Here is a 20967-nt window from a genome sequence, read left to right as displayed (position 1 = left end):
TCATTCTCAGGTAAATGGATGGAATTGGAGAACATGATTCTGAGTGAGGTTAGCCTGGCCCAAAAGACCAAAAATCGTATGTTCTCCCTCATATGTGGACATGAGATCAAGGGCAAACACAACAAGGAGACTGGACTTTGATCACATGATAAAGGAAGACCACACAAGGAAGGTATGAGGATAGGTAAGACACCCAAAAAACTAGATAGCATTTGTTGCCCTCAATGCATAGAAATTAAAGCAGATACTTTAAAGCAACTGAGGCCAATAGGAGAAGGGGACCAGGAACTAGTGAAAAGGTTAGTTCCAGAAGAATTAACTTACAGGGTAACATACATGTACAGGAAATCAATGCATGTCAACTCCCTGTATAGCTATTTTTATTTCAACTAGCCAAAACCCTTGGTCCTTCCTATTATTGCTTATACTCTCTCTTCAACAAAATTAGAGATAAGGGCAGAATAGTTTCTGTCTAGTAGGGAGGGGTAATGGGGGGAGAGGGGAATGAAAAGGGTGGGGGGAAGGGGGAGAGAAATGACCCAAACAATGTATGCACATATGAATATAAGAATTAAAAAAAAAAAACCCAAGTTTTGAGACTACATCTTAACCAATGGTTGGGTGTGGTAGCAAAAAGCAAGACTCTATCTCAAAAATAATCAACTTAAAAAGGGCTGAGGGCACGGCACAAGTGGTAGGGCACCTGCCCAACAAGCACAAGGCCCTGAGTTCAACCCCTAGTACCACCAAACCCCAAAAATATATAAATTCAACTATGTCATCCTCCCAAACTGTAAAAACATTTGAAAAATTTTCCTTGATCTATTAACATGTCCCCACAGCAGCCAGCTCACACAGACCTGGGGGTATTTGCATGTCAGAATATTCCATAAAGATCTGGGAAGATATTTTTGGCAGAAAGAAATACTTAATGCGCAAAGAAAGACTGCCCAGGTGGTTAACTCAGGGTGATGTCTTTAGTTAGGAAGCCCTTGCAATGACAAATATCAGTGTCATATTTTACAACATTCTTGGCAGCATTCAAACCACATATAACATTATAGACAAATGGAATAGGTTTTTTTTTTCCTCATAAAAATGGAAAATAGTGAGGGAGAAGTAAAAATACAGAGAAACTCTAAAATTGCCCATAACACTCTATGTTACAGTACATTTTCACAGTAAAAATCCAAAAACTAGTACAGAAACCTGGTTGACTGGACTCTTCACTCATCCGTCTCCTTTAAATATTAAAGTAAGCTGGATGAGATGGTACATGCCTGCAGTTTCAGCTATAGGCTGAGGCAGGAGGCTCACTTGAGTCTAGGAGTTTGGGGACAGCCTGAGCAATATAACAATACCTCCTTTAAAAAAAAAAAAAAGGACAAAGAAACATAGTATGAAGAAAGTGGGGAAATTCAGGGCCAGAAGGATATGAGTTCAAGTATTAGGTTTTCTAGCTACTAGTTTTTTAACCTTAAACAGGTAAAAATCTCCCCGAATCTCAATGCCTTTGTTACTAAAATTGGTATAACAATATCTATATCTCAAGGTTAGTACTAGTATTGGAAGAGATAACATATTTATGTGCCAAGTACAATGCTGTGTTAATAGTAAGTACTCACAAAGTGTTAGCTCCCTCAGTTTTTTCCAAAAGACACTGCAAAATATTTGTTAGTTTGGCATGAGCTAAAATAACTGACTTAGGAGTAAAATGAACAGGGCAAGAGAATCTAACCTTAAAATTACCTATATAACTTTTCCATTACTTATGCGGTATTTAATAAACATTGAGTTTACTGGCATTTTTCAGGTACCATTAATGCCTGAATACATCCTCACCCTTGGAAGTAGGCTTTTAATTTTGTCTTCAATTGATTTAGCAGAAGATGTCATCAATCTGTTAGGAAGATCAAGCGCTTCTTGATCCCAGGTGAAAATTGTAGTTTTAATGTTCACTAATTGGTCTAAGAAAACTAGTGACACAGGAAGAGAAACAGAAAAAGGTTAAAGAATGTCTCTTCAAGCTGATGAGTGCACTTCTTCCTGTCTCTTGAACCTCTAGTATTGGTGCCATAGTGTTGGCCCCAAGAACTAAGGATGATAAAGCCTTTTAGATTTCAGAGGTGTGGGCAGTATGGAAACAACCCTTGGAAGGCTTTGGAGACACGAACCTTAACATGGAATCTATGGGTTTAATCAGGGGTTTGTGGAGCTTGCAGTCCCTTTATTATTTATTTATTTATTTTTCATTAGGAGGCTATCATTTCCTTCCAGAGGCCTTCTCTTAGCCATGTTATCAAGCCAGAGGCCCGCCCACAAAATCTTTATCACTGTTTCCTGCACAGCCTTATTACAATCTGTCTACAATTACCTCTGCTTAACTCTATCCACCCTACTGGAAGGCAAGGTTCCAAAGATCAGGACCTGGTCTTTCCCAGCACCCTGAATCTGGTGGGCCCTGATAGATGATTTCGGAATCAATGACAGGCCCGCGTCTATCAGATTTTTTTTTTTTTTGAGACGAGGTCTTGCTTTATTGGGAAAGCTGATCTCGAACATCTGGGCTTAAAGCGATCATCTCGCCTCAGCCTCCCGAGTAGTTGGACTACAGGCGCACACCATCACGCCCGGCTGATGGCGGCTCACACCGGTACTCCTAGCTACTCAGGAGGCAGAGGTCATGAGGATCACAGCTGGAAGCCAGCCCCGGCAAATAGTTCGCGAGACCCTATCTCGGAAAAGACCAAAAAAAAAAGAGGGCTGGTGGAGGGGGCTCGAGGTGCAGGCCCTGAGTTCAAACTCTGATAACGTGGCAAAAAAAAAAGACTAAACTCCTTTAACCCTACCCGCCAAGCATCCTTCTCTAAAAATCATTTTCATTTTGGAAAAGCGGTTCACCCATGCCTAGACTCGCACACCTTTTTCCAGTCTGAGCCAACACCCTGTCCAACTTACCCACGCTGGACGGTTTAGAGGCGACCAGGACAGGTGCGGCGGTGAAGGGTCACGTAGTAAGTCACAATACCGGCTCCTCCAGGGGAAAATGAGGCTGGCAGAAGGGCCTGCCCGGGTGTGCAGTGGGTTAGGCTCCGGCTCCACCGCTGCCACAGTGCGCGCCGTTGCCCAGCCGCCCGCCGCAACTGCTTCCGGGTCAGCGGGTCGCCGGCCCAGGGCTCCGCCCCTCGCCCTCCGCCCCTCTGCCGCCGCCGCCGCAGCTCGGGCTGCGGCTGGTCGCGGTTAGCGTTCGTGCGGTCTGGATTGCGGCAGGGAGGATACGCCAGCGGTACTGCCTGGCCTGCTACGGACGCGGAGAGTCACCGCGTCCATTCGGCCCGCTTGCTTGGCGGGGCTCGGGACCGAGTCTGGCCGCCGCGCCCCTCGCCCTTTGCGGCGCTCCGGCCCTTCCCGGGCGGCGCCGCAGCCACAGCCCGTCCCAGAGACAGGTAAGGGCCGCGCCTCCGGCGGTGGCCGGCCAGCGGAGTCGGGAGCTGGGGCCCACCCGGCCTCCGCCTCCCCTGCTGGGCCGGCTGCCGGGAGCCTGGTGGGGCTTCACGGGCTCGGGTTGGGGTCGGGGTCGCTCTAGCCGGCCGCCGCCTCTGGCGTCTTCGGCCGCCACCCGCGCTCGGCGGGGACAGCGTTACGCCCATTGTGGGGGATTAAATCGGACCGCTGTCCCTCGGTCTCGGGTATCCGGGGAGGAGGCTCCCGTGTTCCCGCGACACACTCCCTCGGCTACTGTCCCGGCAGAGCACTCCGGGACCTTGACAGGCCGGGGGAGGGACAGGTTTTTAATTGGATTTCTTCTGCTTCGCAACTCCACGGAAGCGCGGGCTGAACAGCGCTTGCTCGGAGGGTCAGGATTAATGCTTGACTCCTATGGGGAATGCATTATTCGCACCCAGATTGTTGAGCTATATGCTCCGGTCAGGCCTGGCTTCGCCCTGCTGCGGATGTCCAGCGGAAGCAGGAGGACCGAAGGAAGTCCAGAGAAAAAAGTTCAGGTGTTTGCTTCATTTCTTCCAACCTTGGAAAATGCAGACTTTTAACGGCTGAGACGTACTTAGGGGAATACTGTGTCCTGAAACTTGTCTGTAACTGCTTTTCTTCGATTTTCCAATTAGTGACTCAGCATTTCTGCCGTAAACAGAAAAACTGTAGAGTAGGTTGACTTTAAAAACGGTATGTAAGGATAACAGAGTGGCTGTTCATTTTTTATGTTATCATAATGGGAAGAGATGTAATGGAATGAGGAGATGAAGAGCAGGGTGTGGACACATAAGTTCTTATGGATAGGTTAAATTCTTAATTCAGTGCTTAACATATTGTTTAAAGTCACGTTTTATTTGGGGAATGAATCTGTAGGAAAAGGTGCAGTTTTTGGAGAATACAGAGTTGCAGGGATTCCCAAGTCCCTGCTGTGGTTTGAAGGTCTCCTAGAATTAACCCTATTTCGCAAACACCATGCTTTGTTTAACAAATAGAGATGATGACAGTATTATAATATGCTCATATAGAGTAGTAATTTCGGAAAGTGTGATTCATTTAGGAAGTTAGGTCACTCACTTTGTTAATCATTGATATGGATCTTAAAATTGAAATAGAGGAAAGCTGTTTGTTTCTGCCTATTTAATTAGATGTCTTTACTCATTTTATAGGAAGTGTTGTATAATTTTTGTTAGGTTTGTTGCTGGATGGTTATTGTCATGAAACATGGTAAGGAAATAAAAACTGAAAACTTTAAAACTGTCTGGATTTAGAATAGTTACTAAGCGGATTATTGTGATTTCAACCCCTCCCCCCCTCTTTTTTTTTTTTTTTTCGTAACCAGATGCGGGAAGATAAATGAAGGGTTTTAGAAGCAAACTAAATGTCAGTGGAAAGGAGAACTACCATCACTAAGGTATGAAGAAGTTCACTGAAAGAATTTGCACTATACAAAATAGACTTTTCAGTGGAAAGGCTCACCCATTTTTGCCATTTTGTCCTTAAAAATGCAGAATGAAACTATACTGACTTAAGTTCTGTTATATAACAAAATGTGTATTGAAGTTGTGATTAATTTTTGGAATGGAGTAATTTTAAAGAAGAAATGACTTCATTGTTGCTGAAATCTAATTTATTTTTGACTTTCACACTGTTTTTACACTAAAACAACTTTGAATCACAGTGTTTTTGATGCTCATAGCCTTTTTTTTTTTTTCCTTAAAATCCAGCTTATTTTACCTTGATTTGCAATTATAAAGAACTTCAGTTGGTTCGTTATAAAGTAATGGCAAGTTTATTCTGTTGGTCTTGCCCAGGACATTCTTTTAATTGTTTGATTAAGTTTTGGCATCTTTTTTTAACTTTGGATAGCCAACCATTCTTATATTCAGAGTGTTCCCTAATGTTGCTTTTGATTTTAGTCCTGCTGATATGATAATGACTTAGGAGTTTCAGTTTTCTGTGAACAGAGATTTGCTTTTGGAAAATCCGTTGTGGAAACCGCTATAACAAATAGTTTTAATATGTAACTATGCAAGAAAAACCTTAAGTCAGCATTTAAATATCTCCAAAATGAAGAAAAAAAAGATACAGAATATATATTTGGCCAAGTATCTCTTTCAAAACAAAAACAAATCTACTAGAAATGAATTTAGCAAGAAAGGGAGCAATTTCTTGCAAAGCTGTGAGTTGGTTACGTTGCTCCATTGTGAAAAGGAACAGAGTTGATGATGTATAGGTAAAAAATTGTTGTAGCATTCTGGGAATGCTGATGAAGATAATTTAAAAGGAAATAAAATTCTTCTGTCCTTACCCTAGAAGTGTTGTCTGTTATACCTACAAATTTCATAGCCTTTTCCTTTTAGGTAGTTGCTTTCTCTCTGGAGGATCTGAATGGAGAAATAATCCCTTAACTAGGGAAATGTTCTACTTTATCCAGTTTGCAAATAAAGAGAAGACTCTGACCAAGGCTGGTGGAGTGGCTCAAGTGGTAGAGCATCTGCCTAGCAAATTCGAGGAACTGTGTTCAACTCCCAGTACCACCAGGAAAAAAAAAAAAGACTTTATAACCATTATTTAAAACTTTAAAAGGAATTTTTTTTTTTTTTGGTGGTGTACTTTATAGTTCCACTTTAAAAACTTTTTGGCTTTATAGTAAATTAGTTAGACTTGAAAAGAATCAGACACTAGACTAAAAACTGGGTTTATCAAATGTGCTGTACTTTTTTCATTTGATTTATTTATTTTTGGTGGCGGGGGAGGGGGGGGAACCAAGAGAGAATTCTGTCTTGGAGAGTCTCTGAGACTTACTTGCTATGCTATATGCTTTTGTTTTAGTATAATGGTAGGGAAAGCAGTTGTTAAAAGTAGAGATGGTTAGGAAGAAGAAAGAAATGGCATATATAAAAGGAAATGCTGACTTTGTGGGTTCAATAAACATTTGTGAAACTTTTTAAAATTGATAAAACACTGGAAAAGAAAAAAATTATATGACAAACAGTCTCCTTTTGGGTTGGTGGAGTGGTTCAAGTGGTAGAATGCTTATCTAGCAAATGTGAATCCCTGAGTCCAACCCCTTGAAGTACCTTGTACCTTTCATTCTTACCCTTGTTGTATCTTATAGATCTTTCTATATTAACACAAATGTCTATCTGATTTTTTTTAAAAGACTGGATTTCCTGCATGGTTGTAGGTGAATCATAATTTACTCATTTCCATAATTTATCATTTCATATTGAAGGACATTTAGTTTGCTTTCAGCCTTTTGAAAACACTGTTATAATGAAAAGCTTGTCTTTGCACTAGTTTTAAGTATGTATATAGAGTTTATTTTTGAATGTGTGACTGAGGTTGGGATTTAAGTACTTTATAGTAGGAGTTAACTCCTTTCTCAGACTTAAAGGAGAAGGAATTTCTTAATTAGTTTGTGTTCTTTATACATGTCTTCATTTAAAAAATATGAGATGGGTACAGTGGTGCACCTCTGTAATCCCAGTACTTGGGAGGCTAAGGGAGAAGAATTGGGAGTTCAAGTCCAGTTTGGTCTACGGAGCATATAGTGAGAACCTGTTTCAAAAAAAAAAAAAAAGAATTCCTAGTGTGTTTTATAAGTTAGTTAGTTTAAAAGTTAAGACATTTTCGAATGTCAGGTGGTAAAAGTAGAAATACTATAGTTTGCAGACTGATGTCATGTATAAATCATTTATATTTGGTAGTAGTTAAATGGCTACATATTATAGGTTGTTTCAGAATTTTGTGTTTTGTGTCAGTTTATAACATTGTATGTAGTTTAACTTTTTCCCCCAGTAAGGAGGCTAATACTATTAGTCTCTTTATAAGAGAAATAAATAGTCCACTTTGTCTTCTTCTTTTACCTTCCACATCCTTCTGTACTAAAAATAAACCTCTGTGGAGCTTGAGATCCAAAGAATCCTTTTGCAATCCAAGGTACTACTGATGGATTAATTTCTCAAGGCAAGAAGTAGGTACAGATTCAGTCTATTCTCCAAAGTGTGAATAGAGTAAGGGAGGTCTAAATTTTTAGTTTTGATGTTACACAGGTCACACATGGCCAAGAAAAGAGGAGGTTTAGGATCCTTTGTCCTTTTGAAATGAGAGAGACTAGAGAAAGATAAATGGTGACATGCTCAAGTATGATGAAGTTCCAGCTTATGAGTGGCAGTTTCCCTGGCTGGTGCCCAGGATCTATTTTGAGGCCTTGTCAAAGCTTGCCTGACAGAACCTACCACATAACCATAATCTGGCTTGGCCCTGCCGCTTGTCCGGAAGGCCTGTGGTTTAGGAACAGTGGCAACCACAGAAGAGGGAGTTAAAAGAAAATTAAGGCTAAGTTTTGGGGAAAACTGTTTGGTGATTTTCACACTTGTTACTGGGATCACAAGAACTCTTGGAATGATGGGCAGTTTTACAGGATTATTTGGAGTTTAAAAAAGATAAATTAGCTTCTTCCCAAGTTTTCACTGTTTTCCTCATAGAAATATCACATACAGTGTCAAGAAGTTATATCTTTAAACTCTTCGTTATTATCAGATGTTATCTACCAGTGTAGTTGTCCCTCTGGATCATGTGGTGTCTCATAAAAACCATGATGTTTTCTATATTTAGTGAAACACTTGAGTTTAAAGTTCTTTAGCTGATCTCAATTCTTAGGCTAGAAAGCTATTAAAGAACTTAGTGCTCCACCCTTTGACCAAGGTTCATGTCACCATATTTAATTACAGCTGTGTATTACTTTTTTTGTTTTTCTTTTTAAAGAATTCAGCATGCACCCTTAATTTATAGTTTAATTTTATCTGTAAGCCTGAAGATAGTTTCCTTCTCTTTTGCTTTGGATTAGGTTGTTACTCCATGAAATTTGGTTTTTACCTGCTCTCCTCAGAATGTGGGATTGTTAACATTTTATGATGATGTTTTTTAAGATTCAGTGTGAAAGACAGTGATTTTCTTTCTTTTTTGTATCTATTATTTGGTTTATTCCTATTGTACCTTCCCAGACTCAGCCTTTCCCTCCTTAAAAAAAAAAAGGTGAACAGAGAATGGTTTAAGAGGTTAAGAAAAGGCTTATATTGCATGTCGTGGTGTTTTTATTTTCTGAGAGGTGGAATAGTAAACTCACTGTTTAAGAATCATAGTTTGCTTTATTTTCCCATTGTTTTCTCTTTGAACCCTATTTATATTTATTGTTTTTAAATTATAAACCCCAAATTTTTAACTAGTTTTGATAAAAGATACCTTTACTGTTTAGGAAACATTTAAATTTAAACTGTGTGTTCGAAACACTTCCTTATTCTTTCTAAATGGTTCAAGTGGAAACATTTTAACAGGTAGGAATTAAATAGGGTATATTGTGTACACAGGGGGTTAGGATCTTAAGATAGTTATTTTTTTGCTAAATAGTTTAAATAACTTACATCTAATAACAAAGTGAATATAATTAGCAAGCATGCATCTTGTTGCTAATTTTTTAAAAATTAAGTATTCCAACTAAGTGATCAAAGGATTATAGGATAAATATAGAAAAGTATCAGTTTTAGATGAGACCTTTTTTTTTCTTGTCATGCATATATGCATGAACAGTCAAGGAAACGAGGTACCTCACTGTCTCCTTTTGCCAAATTCCTCTTTTGCAATCCATCCAAAAGTACTATTATTTTTTTGTGGTACTGGGGTTTTGAAGTCAGTATCTCATGCTTGGTAGGCAGGTGCTCTACCACTTGAGCCATGCCGCCAGCCCCTTTTTAGCTTTAGTTGTTTTTCAGATAGGGTCTTGTGTATTTACTTGGGGTCAGCCTCAGACTGTGATCCTCCTACTTATGCCTCTTGCTAGTTGGGATTATAAGTGTGACCAACCATGCCAGCTTGTTCTATTAAGATGGGGTTTGGGGTTTTGGTAACTTTTTTCATAGGCTTGGCTCTGACCACAGTCCTCCCAAACTCTGCCTTCTGAGTAGCTGGGACTATAGGTGTGAACCACCATGCCTGACCTTTAGTTTTTTGTTTTTGGTGGTACTGTGATTTGAACTCACATCCTTGTGCTTGCTAGGAAGGTGCTCTACCACATGAGCCAGGCTCCCAGCACCTTAACCAGCCCTTTTAAAAATTGTGGTAAAATACAGATAATATTTGTATGTTGACTTTTTCCCTATTTTTTTGAGACAAGATTTCAGTATGTAGCTCAGGCTGGCCTTCAGCTAGTAATCCTCCTGCCTCAGCCTTCCCCATGACCAGCTTTGTCATACTTTTTATTGTAAAATATGTACAGTATAAAACTTACCATTTAAATCAATCATTTTTTTCTTGTTTTTTATTTTTTGGTGTAACTGGGGTTTGAACTTGGAGCTTTGAGCTTATATCTTTGTTTTACCTTTTTTTTTTCTTTGTTAACAGTACTGGGATTTGCTGCTTGTTAGGCAGGCACTACCATTTGGTGTGCTACCTTTTGAGCTATTCCGCTAGTCCATTTTGCTCAGATTATTTTGACTCTTTGTGTGTGTGTGTGTGTGTGTGTGTGTGTGTGTATGTGTGTGTGTGTTACTGGAGTTTGAATTCGGGCTCTGGTTATTTTGGAGATGGGGTGTCTCAAACTTTGCCTGGGCTGGCCTCGAACTCTGAACTTTCTGATCTTAGGTTCCCAGGTAGCTAGTATTATAGACGTGAGCCACTGGTGCCCAGCCTTTTTTTCCTTTTTTTTGCAGCACTGGAGATTGAACCCAAGGCTTTGTACATGCTGGGCAAGCCTTCTACCACTGAGCTATAATTCAGCCCTTTAAATCGTTTTTTAACTGTACAGCTCAGTACAGTTAAAAGTACATTCACTTTGTTGTGCAACCATCATCACCATCCATCTCTAGAACTTTTTCATTATCCCAACTGAAACTCTGCCCATTATACAGTAAATCCTCATTTTTTGTAGTCCTTGATAACCACTTTGCTACTTTTGTCTATGTAAATTTAACTACTTTAAGTATTTCATATAAATGGAACCATATAGTATTTATCTTTTGTGTCTGAATAATTTCGTATAGCATAATATTGTCAAGGTCATTCATGTATATTCCACACTGTTTATCTGGTCATCCATAGATGGGACATTTGGGTTTCCATATTTTGTCTGTTCTGAATAATGTTATGAACATGGGTGTACAAATACCTGTTCAAGTCCTACTTTGAATTCTTTCGCATATTTACCCAGAAGTGGAGCTGGGTTATTGTGGTTTTGATTTGCATTTTCCTAATGACTAATGATGATGTTGACCATCTTTTTTATGCTATTGGCCATTTGTATCTTTGGAGAAATTCTGTGTCCTTTGCCAATCTTGAATTTCTTTTTGTTACTGAGTTTTAGTTCTTTATATTTTCTAGATAAAATCTGTTATTCAGTGTATGATTTGCAAATATTTTCTCCTGTAGATTGCCTTTTTACCTTTTTGATAGTATACTTGGATGCAAAGAATTTTAAGAATTTTAAATTTTGATAAAATCAGATTTGTTCTTTTGTTGCTTGTGATTTGGTATCATGTCCAAGAAATCTTTTTCCAAATCCATTGAAGCTTTTCTTGAGTTTTATATTTTATATGTTTAGGTCTTTGATGCATCTTGAGTTAACTTTTTTTTTTGTGGCACTTGAATTTGAACTCAGGGCCTCACATTTGCTAGGCAGATGAGCCACTCCACCAGCCCTTTGAGTTAATTTTTGTATATGATATGATAAGGTTGCAACTCCACTCCAATCTTCCCAGCTTCATTTATTGAGAAGAGTATCTATTCTCTATTGAATGGTCTTTAGCACCCCTATTGACTGTCTTTTAACCATTTATGTGAGTATTTATTTCTGAGCTATCATATTCTGTTGGCCTACTTTATGTTGGCAAAACATTTCCAATTTCTATAGGTTTTTTTGGAACTGTAAAGTGGGAGAATTTACTGAGAGAAAAATAAAGTGGAAGAGTAGAGCCTCCAGGGTTGGGGGGCATCCCAAGAGAGGGTACCCATGTTTTTGTGTATGTGGTACTAGGATTTGAACTCAGGGCCTCCTGCGTGCTAGGCAGGAACTCTACCCCTTGAGCCACTCTGCCATCCCTTTTTTGTGTTGGGTATTTTTCAGATAGTCTTGTGAACTGTTTGCCCTGGCTTGCTTCAAACTGCAGTTCTCTTAATCTCTGCCTCCTGAGCAGCTAGGATTACAAGTGTGAGTCAACAGTACCCAGCTGTTACTGCAGTTTTGTAGTAAATTTTGAAGTCAAGAAGTCTGAGTCTTCCAACTTTGTTGTTTTTCATGATTGTGTTGGCTATTCAGGGTTCCTTAAGATTCCATATTAATTTTAATTTTAGTGTGGGCTTTTAAAAAAATTTCACGGATTTTGATAGGGATTGCATTGAATCTGTAGATTGCTTTTTTAGGTAATTTTTTTAAAAGGTAGTTTTGTCATTTTAACAGTATTGTCTTCCAACCCATGAACTCTAAATGTCTTTGCATTTATTTATGTCTCTTTAATTTCTTACAGCAGTGTTTTCTAGTTTTTGGTATAGAAGTCTTTTGCTTCAATGATTACATTTATTCCTAGGTATTCTTTTTTTCTTAATTTTATTTTACTGTTTTTACATTTACTTACATGTGTGTACATTATTTGAGTCACCTCCCCTCAGTCCCCAAATTTCTAATTTTTATTTTTTTGGCGGCACTGGGGTTTGAACTCATCCTCATGCTAGGTATTCTTTTTGATGCTGTCATAAATGGAATTGTTCTCTTAATTTCCTTTTTGGTTTGTTGTTGTATAGAAATGCAACATTTTTTGTGTGTGTTGATTTTTTTGTATCCTCCCCGCAAATTGGCAAGTTTTGTATCCTCAAAAAGTGATGAATTTTGTGTCCTCAAAAACTTTTCTTGGACTGGTGGAATGGCTAAAGAGCACCTACCTAGAAACCCCGAGGCCATAAATTCACCTCCTAGTACTGCCAGATTTTTTTGTTTTTTGAATTTGTTTATTCAAAGTTTTAAAAGTTGCTTCATTACTTTCCTGTGGTGTATAACTAGTTAAACAAACTTAGAAGCTTTAAAAACGAGATACATTTTATTGTCTCAAAGTTTCTGTGGGGCAGGAGTCACAATGGTTGATCTGGGTCCTCCACTTAGGGTTTATATCTCTGTGTTGAGGCTTTAATTAAAGTGTTGATTATGCTGAGTTTTCATTTGGAGATTCTACTGAGGATCCATCCACTCCAAAGCTCTCATAGGTTGTTGCTGGAATTAATTTTCTTGTGGTTTAAGCATTGAGGCTTCCTCCTTACCAGAGATGACTTTGTCATCTAGAGAAAGCCTTCAACTCCTCAAAATTGCTTTTAGCTTCTAGAGACAACCTGCAGTTGTTCCTGGTCCTGTAGTGTTACTCATGTGACTACTTCATCAGTGCATCAGAGAGAATCTATGTAGCAAATTGGCCAGTAGGATATTCTTATATAATACAGTGTAGTCATGGGAGTGACATTCTATAACCTCTGCCATATTCTGTTGGTTAGAAGTCACAGGTTCTACCCATGTCCTTCAGGTGGTACTTACACAAGACGTGAACACTAGAAAGGGGATTTAGGTCAGGGGGCTACATCAGAGTTTGTTTGCCATAGCTGTTTACAAAATAGCACATATTTTTGACTAAAGAAAGATATATGGGCCAGGTGAACTGGCTCAAATTTGTAATCCTAGCATATATCTGGAGCATCACAGTTCAAAGCCAGCCCAGGCCAAAAAAAAAAAAAAATTGAAGATACCTTCTCAAATAATATCTGGTCATAGTGGCATGCCCCTGTCATCCTTAGCTACACTGGGAAGCACAAATAGGAGGACTGTGGAGCAGTCCAGGCATGAAGTGATACCCTATCTCAGAAATAACCAAAATAAAAAGGACTGGTGGGATGGCTCCAGTGGTAGTGCAATGGCTTGGCATACGAGAGGTCCTGAGTTTAATTCCCAGTACTGCAAAAAAAAAAAAAAAAAAAAGCTGTTAAAATGGAAGTATCTTCAGATCATGGGAATTACTGGTTGTTTTATTGTTATTTTGTATTTCTTCATTATTTCCTCTCACTTTTCCTCCCTGCAACATTCCAGTTTTGAAATTTGAAGTTAATACTTTCTTTTTTTTTTTTTGCGGTACTGTTGCTTGAATTCAGGGTCTATACCTTGAGCCACTCCACCAGCCCTTTTTTGTGTGAAGGTTTTTTTTTTTTGAGATAGGGTCTTGTGACGTATTTGCCTGGGCTGTCTTCGAACCACGATCCTCCTGATTTCTGCTTCCTCAGTAGGTAGGATTACAGGTGTGAGCCACCAGTGCCCAGCTTGAAGTTAATAATTTCATTGCAACTAAATATTGCTTACTGCTCAGCCAAGTATTATAATTGTTTCCTTTCTTGTTTAATTTTCTTTCTCTCTCTCTTTTTTTTTTTTTTTAAGGAGGTTAAGATTTCCTGTTTGAAAGTTTGTAGTTTTTTAATGCATCTTTGCTTCTACCCCCAGTGCTCCCACATATTTTTCAAGATTTTTTTCAGATTCTTTTAGTCTATACCAATTTATTTATTTTTAATTTTTCTTTTTTATTGTAGTTGTCCTGGTGGTACCTTGTGACATTTACAAAAGTTCTTATAATATACCGTAGATGAATTCATCCCCTCCATTATACCAATTTATAATATAATGTGTAAATTCCAAACTTAATTAATTTTGAGTAAAGTAATTAGTTTGTGAAATACAGAGAAAAATGAAGCAAAAATAGTTGTGGGAAATGTTCTCACTACTAGGTCAAGAAATTGCACATGAGAGTTGCCTCAGGAATTCCCTCAAGATATCCTTTAATGACACGTCCTCCTCTCCAGGTAATCATATTTATTTTCAATTTACTCATTAGTCATTCTCTCGGGGGCCATTCTTTAAATCCTGCATTCTCCTTCAGTCCCATGTAAGTATTCCTAGACAGTATGTTAATTTTGAAAAACTCAATAGCGTTAATCATGACTGCTTTATTTTACACACACACACACACACACACACACTCTCTCTCTCTCTTTCTCTCTCTCTCTCTCTCTCTTTTTGGGTGCTGTAGTGCTGAGATTGAACACTGGGCCTTATTCATGCTAGGTAAGTGCTTTACCGCCAAGCAACATGTGCAGTCCAGGCTAACTACTTTAACAAACAATCCTTAAGTCTCAGTTTTTTTCTCACTCACTTGTCTGCTTTGAATTGGAAAGCAGTGGTATAAAGGTAGTCTGTTCTACAGTGTCATTGAGGGACTCCAGCTTCTTTCATCTAGTGATTCTGCCATCGTCTGCAGACTCAGTCTTTTACTGAGTCTTCTACATCTGGCTGGTAGATGCCAGGGTAAAGAAAAGGGAGTGTGGCAGATTTTAGGAAAAGCTTGATGGACAGGCCCAGACGTGGTGTAGACACTTTGCCCACATTGCACTGTCCAGAACTCAGTCAAATGGCTGTACTAACTGCAAGGAAGGATATAAGTGTGGCATAGCTGTGAGGTTCAGACAGAAAAAGGAAATAGGTTGACGAACAGCAGTCCACTCTGCCATATTATATATCCTTAAGCAGTATATTGTTTGGTTTTGGAAAACTGAATATAAACCTAGCTATGAAAGGAGAGACCCATATTACCACTGTTAGATGAAGAAAATCTGAAGAGAGTCTTTTTTGAGACCTTTCTGGTTAAGTTATTGAGAAAGCTTGTTAATGAGTTATGAGAAACACATGGCTCCCCATAATCAAGTCATCTGTCAGAAGTGAAATGTTTACTAAGTATTAATAAATATCTAGATAAAATATGGTTGGAGAAGTGGATTTGTTCTATGTTTTTGCTTCTAAGCTCATCATGCTGTACCTCTCAGGAATAAATAAAGCACTTGTGTGCTGTGAAGTAAATCTTCAGCCTGTCTAGGTAACAGAGGACCAGGTACATCTCGGAAAAGGAAGTTCCAAAGGCTTTGGCGATTTTGGTGGTAGCAAGGTGGTTTTCCTTTATGTCTTTTGAGTCACATTGCTTCATTCTGTAGGTTTTTTCCCCCCTGGGATATTCAGCATCCTGATGGGGACCCCTTTGCCCCTCTTCTGTGTTGGAGTTATTTCCTGCATACTTTCTCTCTTCCTTGACTTTCTCCTTTTATTTGATGAAGCATGTCTCTTAATAGTTTATTGACAAAGGTTGTAAAAGAGGTAAAGTTTTGAGACCTTACATGTCTGGAAATGTCTTTAATAATCAAGTATGAGAAGGATAAGCTGCTTACATGTCGTCTGTAATTTTCTTTCATGAGTTTGTCTTCTTGTTTCTGAAATTTCTTCTGGAAGTCTGAAGCCATTTTAATTGTTAATCCTTTGTATGGTACCTGATTTTCCCATTTCTGGAAGCTTGTAAAATCGTCTTTGTTCCTAGTGTTTAAAATTAATTGTGATAATTCATTATGATATACTTTTTGTGAACTCCAGACTTGTGTTGAGCACTATGGGTCTTTTCATTCTGGTAGCTCATATCCTTGACTGCTAGAAGGTTATTAATTTTTTTCTTCTGATTCATTCATTTTCTCTCTCTCTCTCTCTCTCTCTCTCTCTCTCTCTCTCTCTCTATCTCTTCCCTCTCTTTTTCCTCCCCCTTCTTCCCTCCCTCTTCCTCTCTCTCTTTCTCTGTCTTTTCTCTTTAAGGGAGGGTCAAGTTAGTGGGTAGCCTCTAACTTGGAATCCTCCTGCTTCAGATACCCAAGTGCTGGGATTATAGACGTGCCCTACAATGCCCAACCCTGTTGACTCCTCTGGACTGATAATTTAAGCTTATATATTTTTCTCTCCTATTTTACATGCCTTTGTCTGTCTTTGTGGTACTAGGGATTGAACCCAGGGTCTTGTGCATGATAGACAGGTATTCTACCACTGGAGCTATGCCCCAGCCCCTCTTTTATCTTTCCCCCCTCTCTTTTCTGTGAGATTTCCTGAACTTTATTTTACAACTTCCTTGAGTTTTTAAAATTAATTTTATGGAAAATTAATTTTATAGAAATAAAATTAATTTTATGGAAATAATAATTAATTTTATGGAAATAAAATTCACATTCCAAAAATTTCCCCTTTAAAGTGGTAATCCCCTGCCGTGCTTTTGTACAAAGTTGTACAACCAACACCATACTACGTAGTTCCAGAACATTTTCATTACCCTGAAATAAACCTCGTATATTCCCCATTTCCTTCATAGTCTCTGGAAAGTACTAATCCACTTTCTGTCTCTATGAATTGCCTGCTCTGGACATTTGTATAAATGAAGTTACATGATTTTATTTCATATTCTTTCTCCCTTATAATACTTTCAAGGTTTATTACTGTAGCATGAGTTACTATGTTATTCCCTTGTATAGTTAATGTTCTTCCCTTGTATAGCTATTATAAATTTGCTTATCTATTCATCAGTTGGTGGACATTTGGATTTTTTCTACTTTGCACTATTATGAATAATGCTGCTCATAACATATATAAATTTTTATGTGGACATAAAAATTTTCAATTATATTGAGTATATACTGAAAGAGTAGAATTGCTGAGTCTGTTAGGTTATAAATTTCTATTATCTTGTTTTATTCTCTGAATGTTTTTTAGACCACTACTCTTGTTTCATGGTTGCAGTGTGGTTTGTTTATACCGCAAAGATACTCATGATAGTTATTTTTGAAGTTTACTTCTCCCAGAATAATTATTTTTTGTCAGTTTATTCTTTTGAGTTGGTGGCTTTTCACAGATTTCTTGGTTTGAGAGTAGGTGGAGATGGTCAATTTTGAGCTTCCCTAGGGCAGAATGGTATGTATTATGGGAGCAAGGTGAATGATTTAGAGGGGCTGGGGCAATCCCAAATGTCATATGTCACTTTGGTGGTTCTGGGGTTTGAACTCAAGGCCTTGTGCTTGCTAGGCAGGCACTCTACCACTTGAGCCACACTCCTATCCCCCTAGATTTCAATATGCAGACTTTTACACCCTCTACCCCCTTCTTGCCCTCTGTCCCCATCTCCAGTGCTTCATCCTTTCCCCAAGCCAGTTTGGTCTTTAGGAACTTCTGGTATTCTGGAGAATAGAAAATGAGGTGAGAATTTTGAGGTAGTAGTTTGTTGACAGGGGACTTGAATGTTCAGGTATCCGAATATAGAGATTATTGTTTTTGGTGGTACCATGGTTTGAATTTAGGGTTTGTACTTGCTAAGCAAGTGCTTTGCCACTTGAGCCATGCTCCTAGCCCTCCAAATATAGAGATTTTTAAGTGATTCTTTTTCTTTTTTATTTTGTTTTGGTTTGGCTGTCCCTCTTACCATTAAGAGATACTGTATAGTTCTGAGGAGGTAAGATGACTTGTATCTTGTAACTCTCTTGAGGTACTTGTCATAACTTTCACTGCTAGGCATCCTCAGTTAACTTTCCTCTACCTGTTTCCTGCTTTTCAAATATTTATTGAAATTCTAGCCTCTAGTTGTCTTCATTGTCTTTCTGCATATCTTGCCACCCCCTCCCTAATACTTAATATTTTAATGGATATATAACTGTGGTTAATCTTTTATGATTAACTTGAACTCAAGTCTTTACTCTAACAAAACCTCTTTATTTTAAGGACATTAAAACATGAGACATTAAATTCATTAAGATAATAATTTCTATTTGAAATTATGATCACATACGTGTATAAATTAAACTTTGAATATTAAGTTAAGCTAATTGAAGTTTTTAAAATTAAACTCCCTTCTGTAAGAGCTCTCTTTAGCTTTTTTATTTAGTCATTAATATTAGATTTTAGCTGGGCACCAGTGGGTCACATGTGTAGTCTCAGGAGGATTGCAGTTTGAAGCCAGTCCAGGCAAATAGTTTATGAGACCCTATCTCAAAAAAACCCTTCACAAAAAAAATGACCAGTGGAGTGACTCAAAGTGTAGGCCCTGAGTTCAAACCCTAGCACTGCAAAACAAAACAATACAAAGATTAGACTTCTTGAGTTTTTGGTTTTTCTATAATAAATCTTAAACGAAAAACAGTTCTAGTGATGAAGTGTTACTAGGTCTAACTCATTCCATATTTATTGAACATCTTGCTGTATAGGTGGTACCTGACATAAAAACATGGATAAAGATGCTGTAGATGGGGCTCAGTGTAAAGTGCTTGCCGAGCATGTACACGGCCCTGGGTCTCATCCCTAGCACTACCAAAAAATGAAACAAAATTATGAAGAAGGTACAGAGTTTGGAGTCTGAGTTCTTAAGCATTTTTATTAGTATAAATCTTCCCCCATGTGCGTATTGGTGTGGGTGGTAGTGGATGAGCAGGCTAGGGGCACATTTAAATTTCTCTTTATTTTTACAGTTGGGCATGGTGGTTCACACCTATAATCTCAGCGCTCAGGAGGCTAAGGCAGGAAGGAGGACCTTGAATTCTAGGCCAGCCTGGAGACCCAGTTTCAAAATAACAACAACAGTCTCTTTATTTTATAAAAAGATGCCATCAAATGCTGACATTAGGCCTTTCATCAACACAAGTAATTTCCTCGTTGTCCAAGGGGAATTATTTCTAGGACCCCTATGATACCACATTCTGAGGCTGCTCAAATTCCTTGTATAGAATGACATCACATTTACATATACATTCTCCCGCATATTTTAAATCATCTCTAGATTACTTCTAATTCCTAATGCAATGTGAATGCTATGCAAATATTTGTGCTGTTTTGTTTAGGGAATAATTTATTTTTTTCAAATATTTTCAATTCACAATTGGTTGAATCCAAGGGCATGGAGCCTGTGGAGAGGGTGGGCTGGCAGTGTCTAAAGTGGAACTCATAGCATGTGTCTTTAGATTGGTGTGGCACTTGGGTTAGCTACTCCCAGCTGAGTGTTCCTTTTTTTTTTTTTTTGGTGGTACTGGGATTTGAACTCAGGGCTTCATGCTTTCAGGCAAGGGTTCTACCACTTGAGAAACTCTGCTGGCAAAGTTTTCACCTGTGACCCTTTTCTATTTTTCCCTCTCAAACATTGTATCTATGTTGTATTATATCTTCCTTTATGCATTGGATTGATATATTGCCTACCATTTCTGGACATTACTTTGCCCTGTCTATCTAAGACAAATTTTAGTTACAGAAACTTGGCCAATGTGATTGAAGGAGAGGAAACTTTCCTACCATTACTATGATATCTTCCTTTCTGCATGACAGGAAGGTACTTCATGTGACTGCTATTCTCCTTCCCCCAAAGCAGTGAGCTGTATTGGTGGAAGGAATCATAGGGGTCTTCAGGGAAAACTGAAAACTTCAAAGGATTTTAGTCTTGAAAAGTGATGTTTTTTCCAGGACTTTAGAGGGCATAAGTTGTTGGTTTTTTGCTCTACTTTTGTTCTGTAGATTCTTTTTTTTTTTTTTCTTGTCTTTTCTTTTTTGGTGCTGGGATCGAACCCAGGGCCTCGCGCATGCTAGGCAAACACGCTGTGCCACCGAGCTACATCCCAGCCCTGTGGATTCTTGAGTTAGATTTATTTTATAACTTTTTTTGGCAATAATAGGGTTTGAACTCAGGGCCTCATACTTGCTAGGGAGGTGCTCTACCACTTGGGCTACTCCGCCAGCCTATTTTTATGTTGGGTATTTTCAAGATGATAGGGTCTTGTGAACTCTTTGCCCAGGCTGGCCTCCAGCTGCGATTCTCCTGATTTCTGCTTCCTGAGTAGCTAGGATTACAGGTGTGAGTCACCAGTGCCCAGTTTACTTTATAATATTTTAAAGGTTAACCTGATGCTACATTTTCTATTTAAAATTTGCAATATGTTTCTCATGTACTGAGAATTCCATTATATCTGTGATAATGATAGTCATTATGATATCATCTTCAAAATTACGTTTTTTTCTTAGAGTTAATCCAGGTAAGTTTTTATAGTCCTACTTTGCAATTGCTCTGACAGATTAAATGGAATTTTTTTCCTTTTATCAGTTTATCGATACAGGTTAAGGGTAGTTATTCTTACAAGTTTATATTTTCATAATATGAAATAGATCCATAAATTACAGCTATTACCTTGACTTTAATTTTTTTTTTTTAAACCTCAGGATTTCACACTTACTAGACAGGTGTTCTACCACTTAAGCTATGCCCCTGGTCATTTTTTTCAGATAGGGTCTCACTTTGTTTTTTCTGGGGCTGACCTGGGACAGTTATCCTCCTGACAATGCCTCCTGTTTACAGACATGTACCATCATGCCCTGCTTATATATTATGGGGTCTCACAAACTTTTTGTTCAGGCTGGCCTCAAACCATAGTATGTCCACTTCCTGAGTGCCTGGGATTGCAGGCATGTCCCACTATACCTGGCCCTTAAACTTATTTTTGATAAGGTGATTATTATCAGTATTTAAAGCTAAATAAGGTAATAATATTTTATATACTGCCTTTGTTATTCATTAT

General features: G+C 38.5%; 1 protein-coding gene across 37 annotated transcripts in view; it reads left to right on the top strand.

Moving 5' to 3' along the window:
• Positions 1-3179: 3179 nt before the first annotated feature.
• Positions 3180-20967, top strand: part of Lrrfip2 (LRR binding FLII interacting protein 2) — a 118121-nt gene continuing 100333 nt past the window's right edge. For 21 of the 37 annotated variants that reach the window (XM_074074176.1, XM_074074166.1, XM_074074174.1 and 18 more), the window contains exons 1-2: positions 3180-3446; positions 4832-4903. In XM_074074176.1, coding sequence (XP_073930277.1) covers positions 4871-4903 — 33 coding nt within the window. In that variant the 5' untranslated portion in view covers positions 3180-3446; positions 4832-4870. Of the gene's footprint in view, positions 3447-3861; positions 4005-4831; positions 4904-20967 lie in introns of those variants that run through there. The other 16 variants (XM_074074187.1, XM_074074186.1, XM_020168967.2 and 13 more) reach the window with 7 other exon arrangements.

This window comes from Castor canadensis, chromosome 5 (assembly GCF_047511655.1).
Source record: "Castor canadensis chromosome 5, mCasCan1.hap1v2, whole genome shotgun sequence".
Taxonomy (NCBI): Eukaryota; Metazoa; Chordata; class Mammalia; order Rodentia; family Castoridae; genus Castor; species Castor canadensis.
Note: the sequence above shows the minus strand (reverse complement) of the source record. Positions and strands in the feature narration are given on the sequence as shown.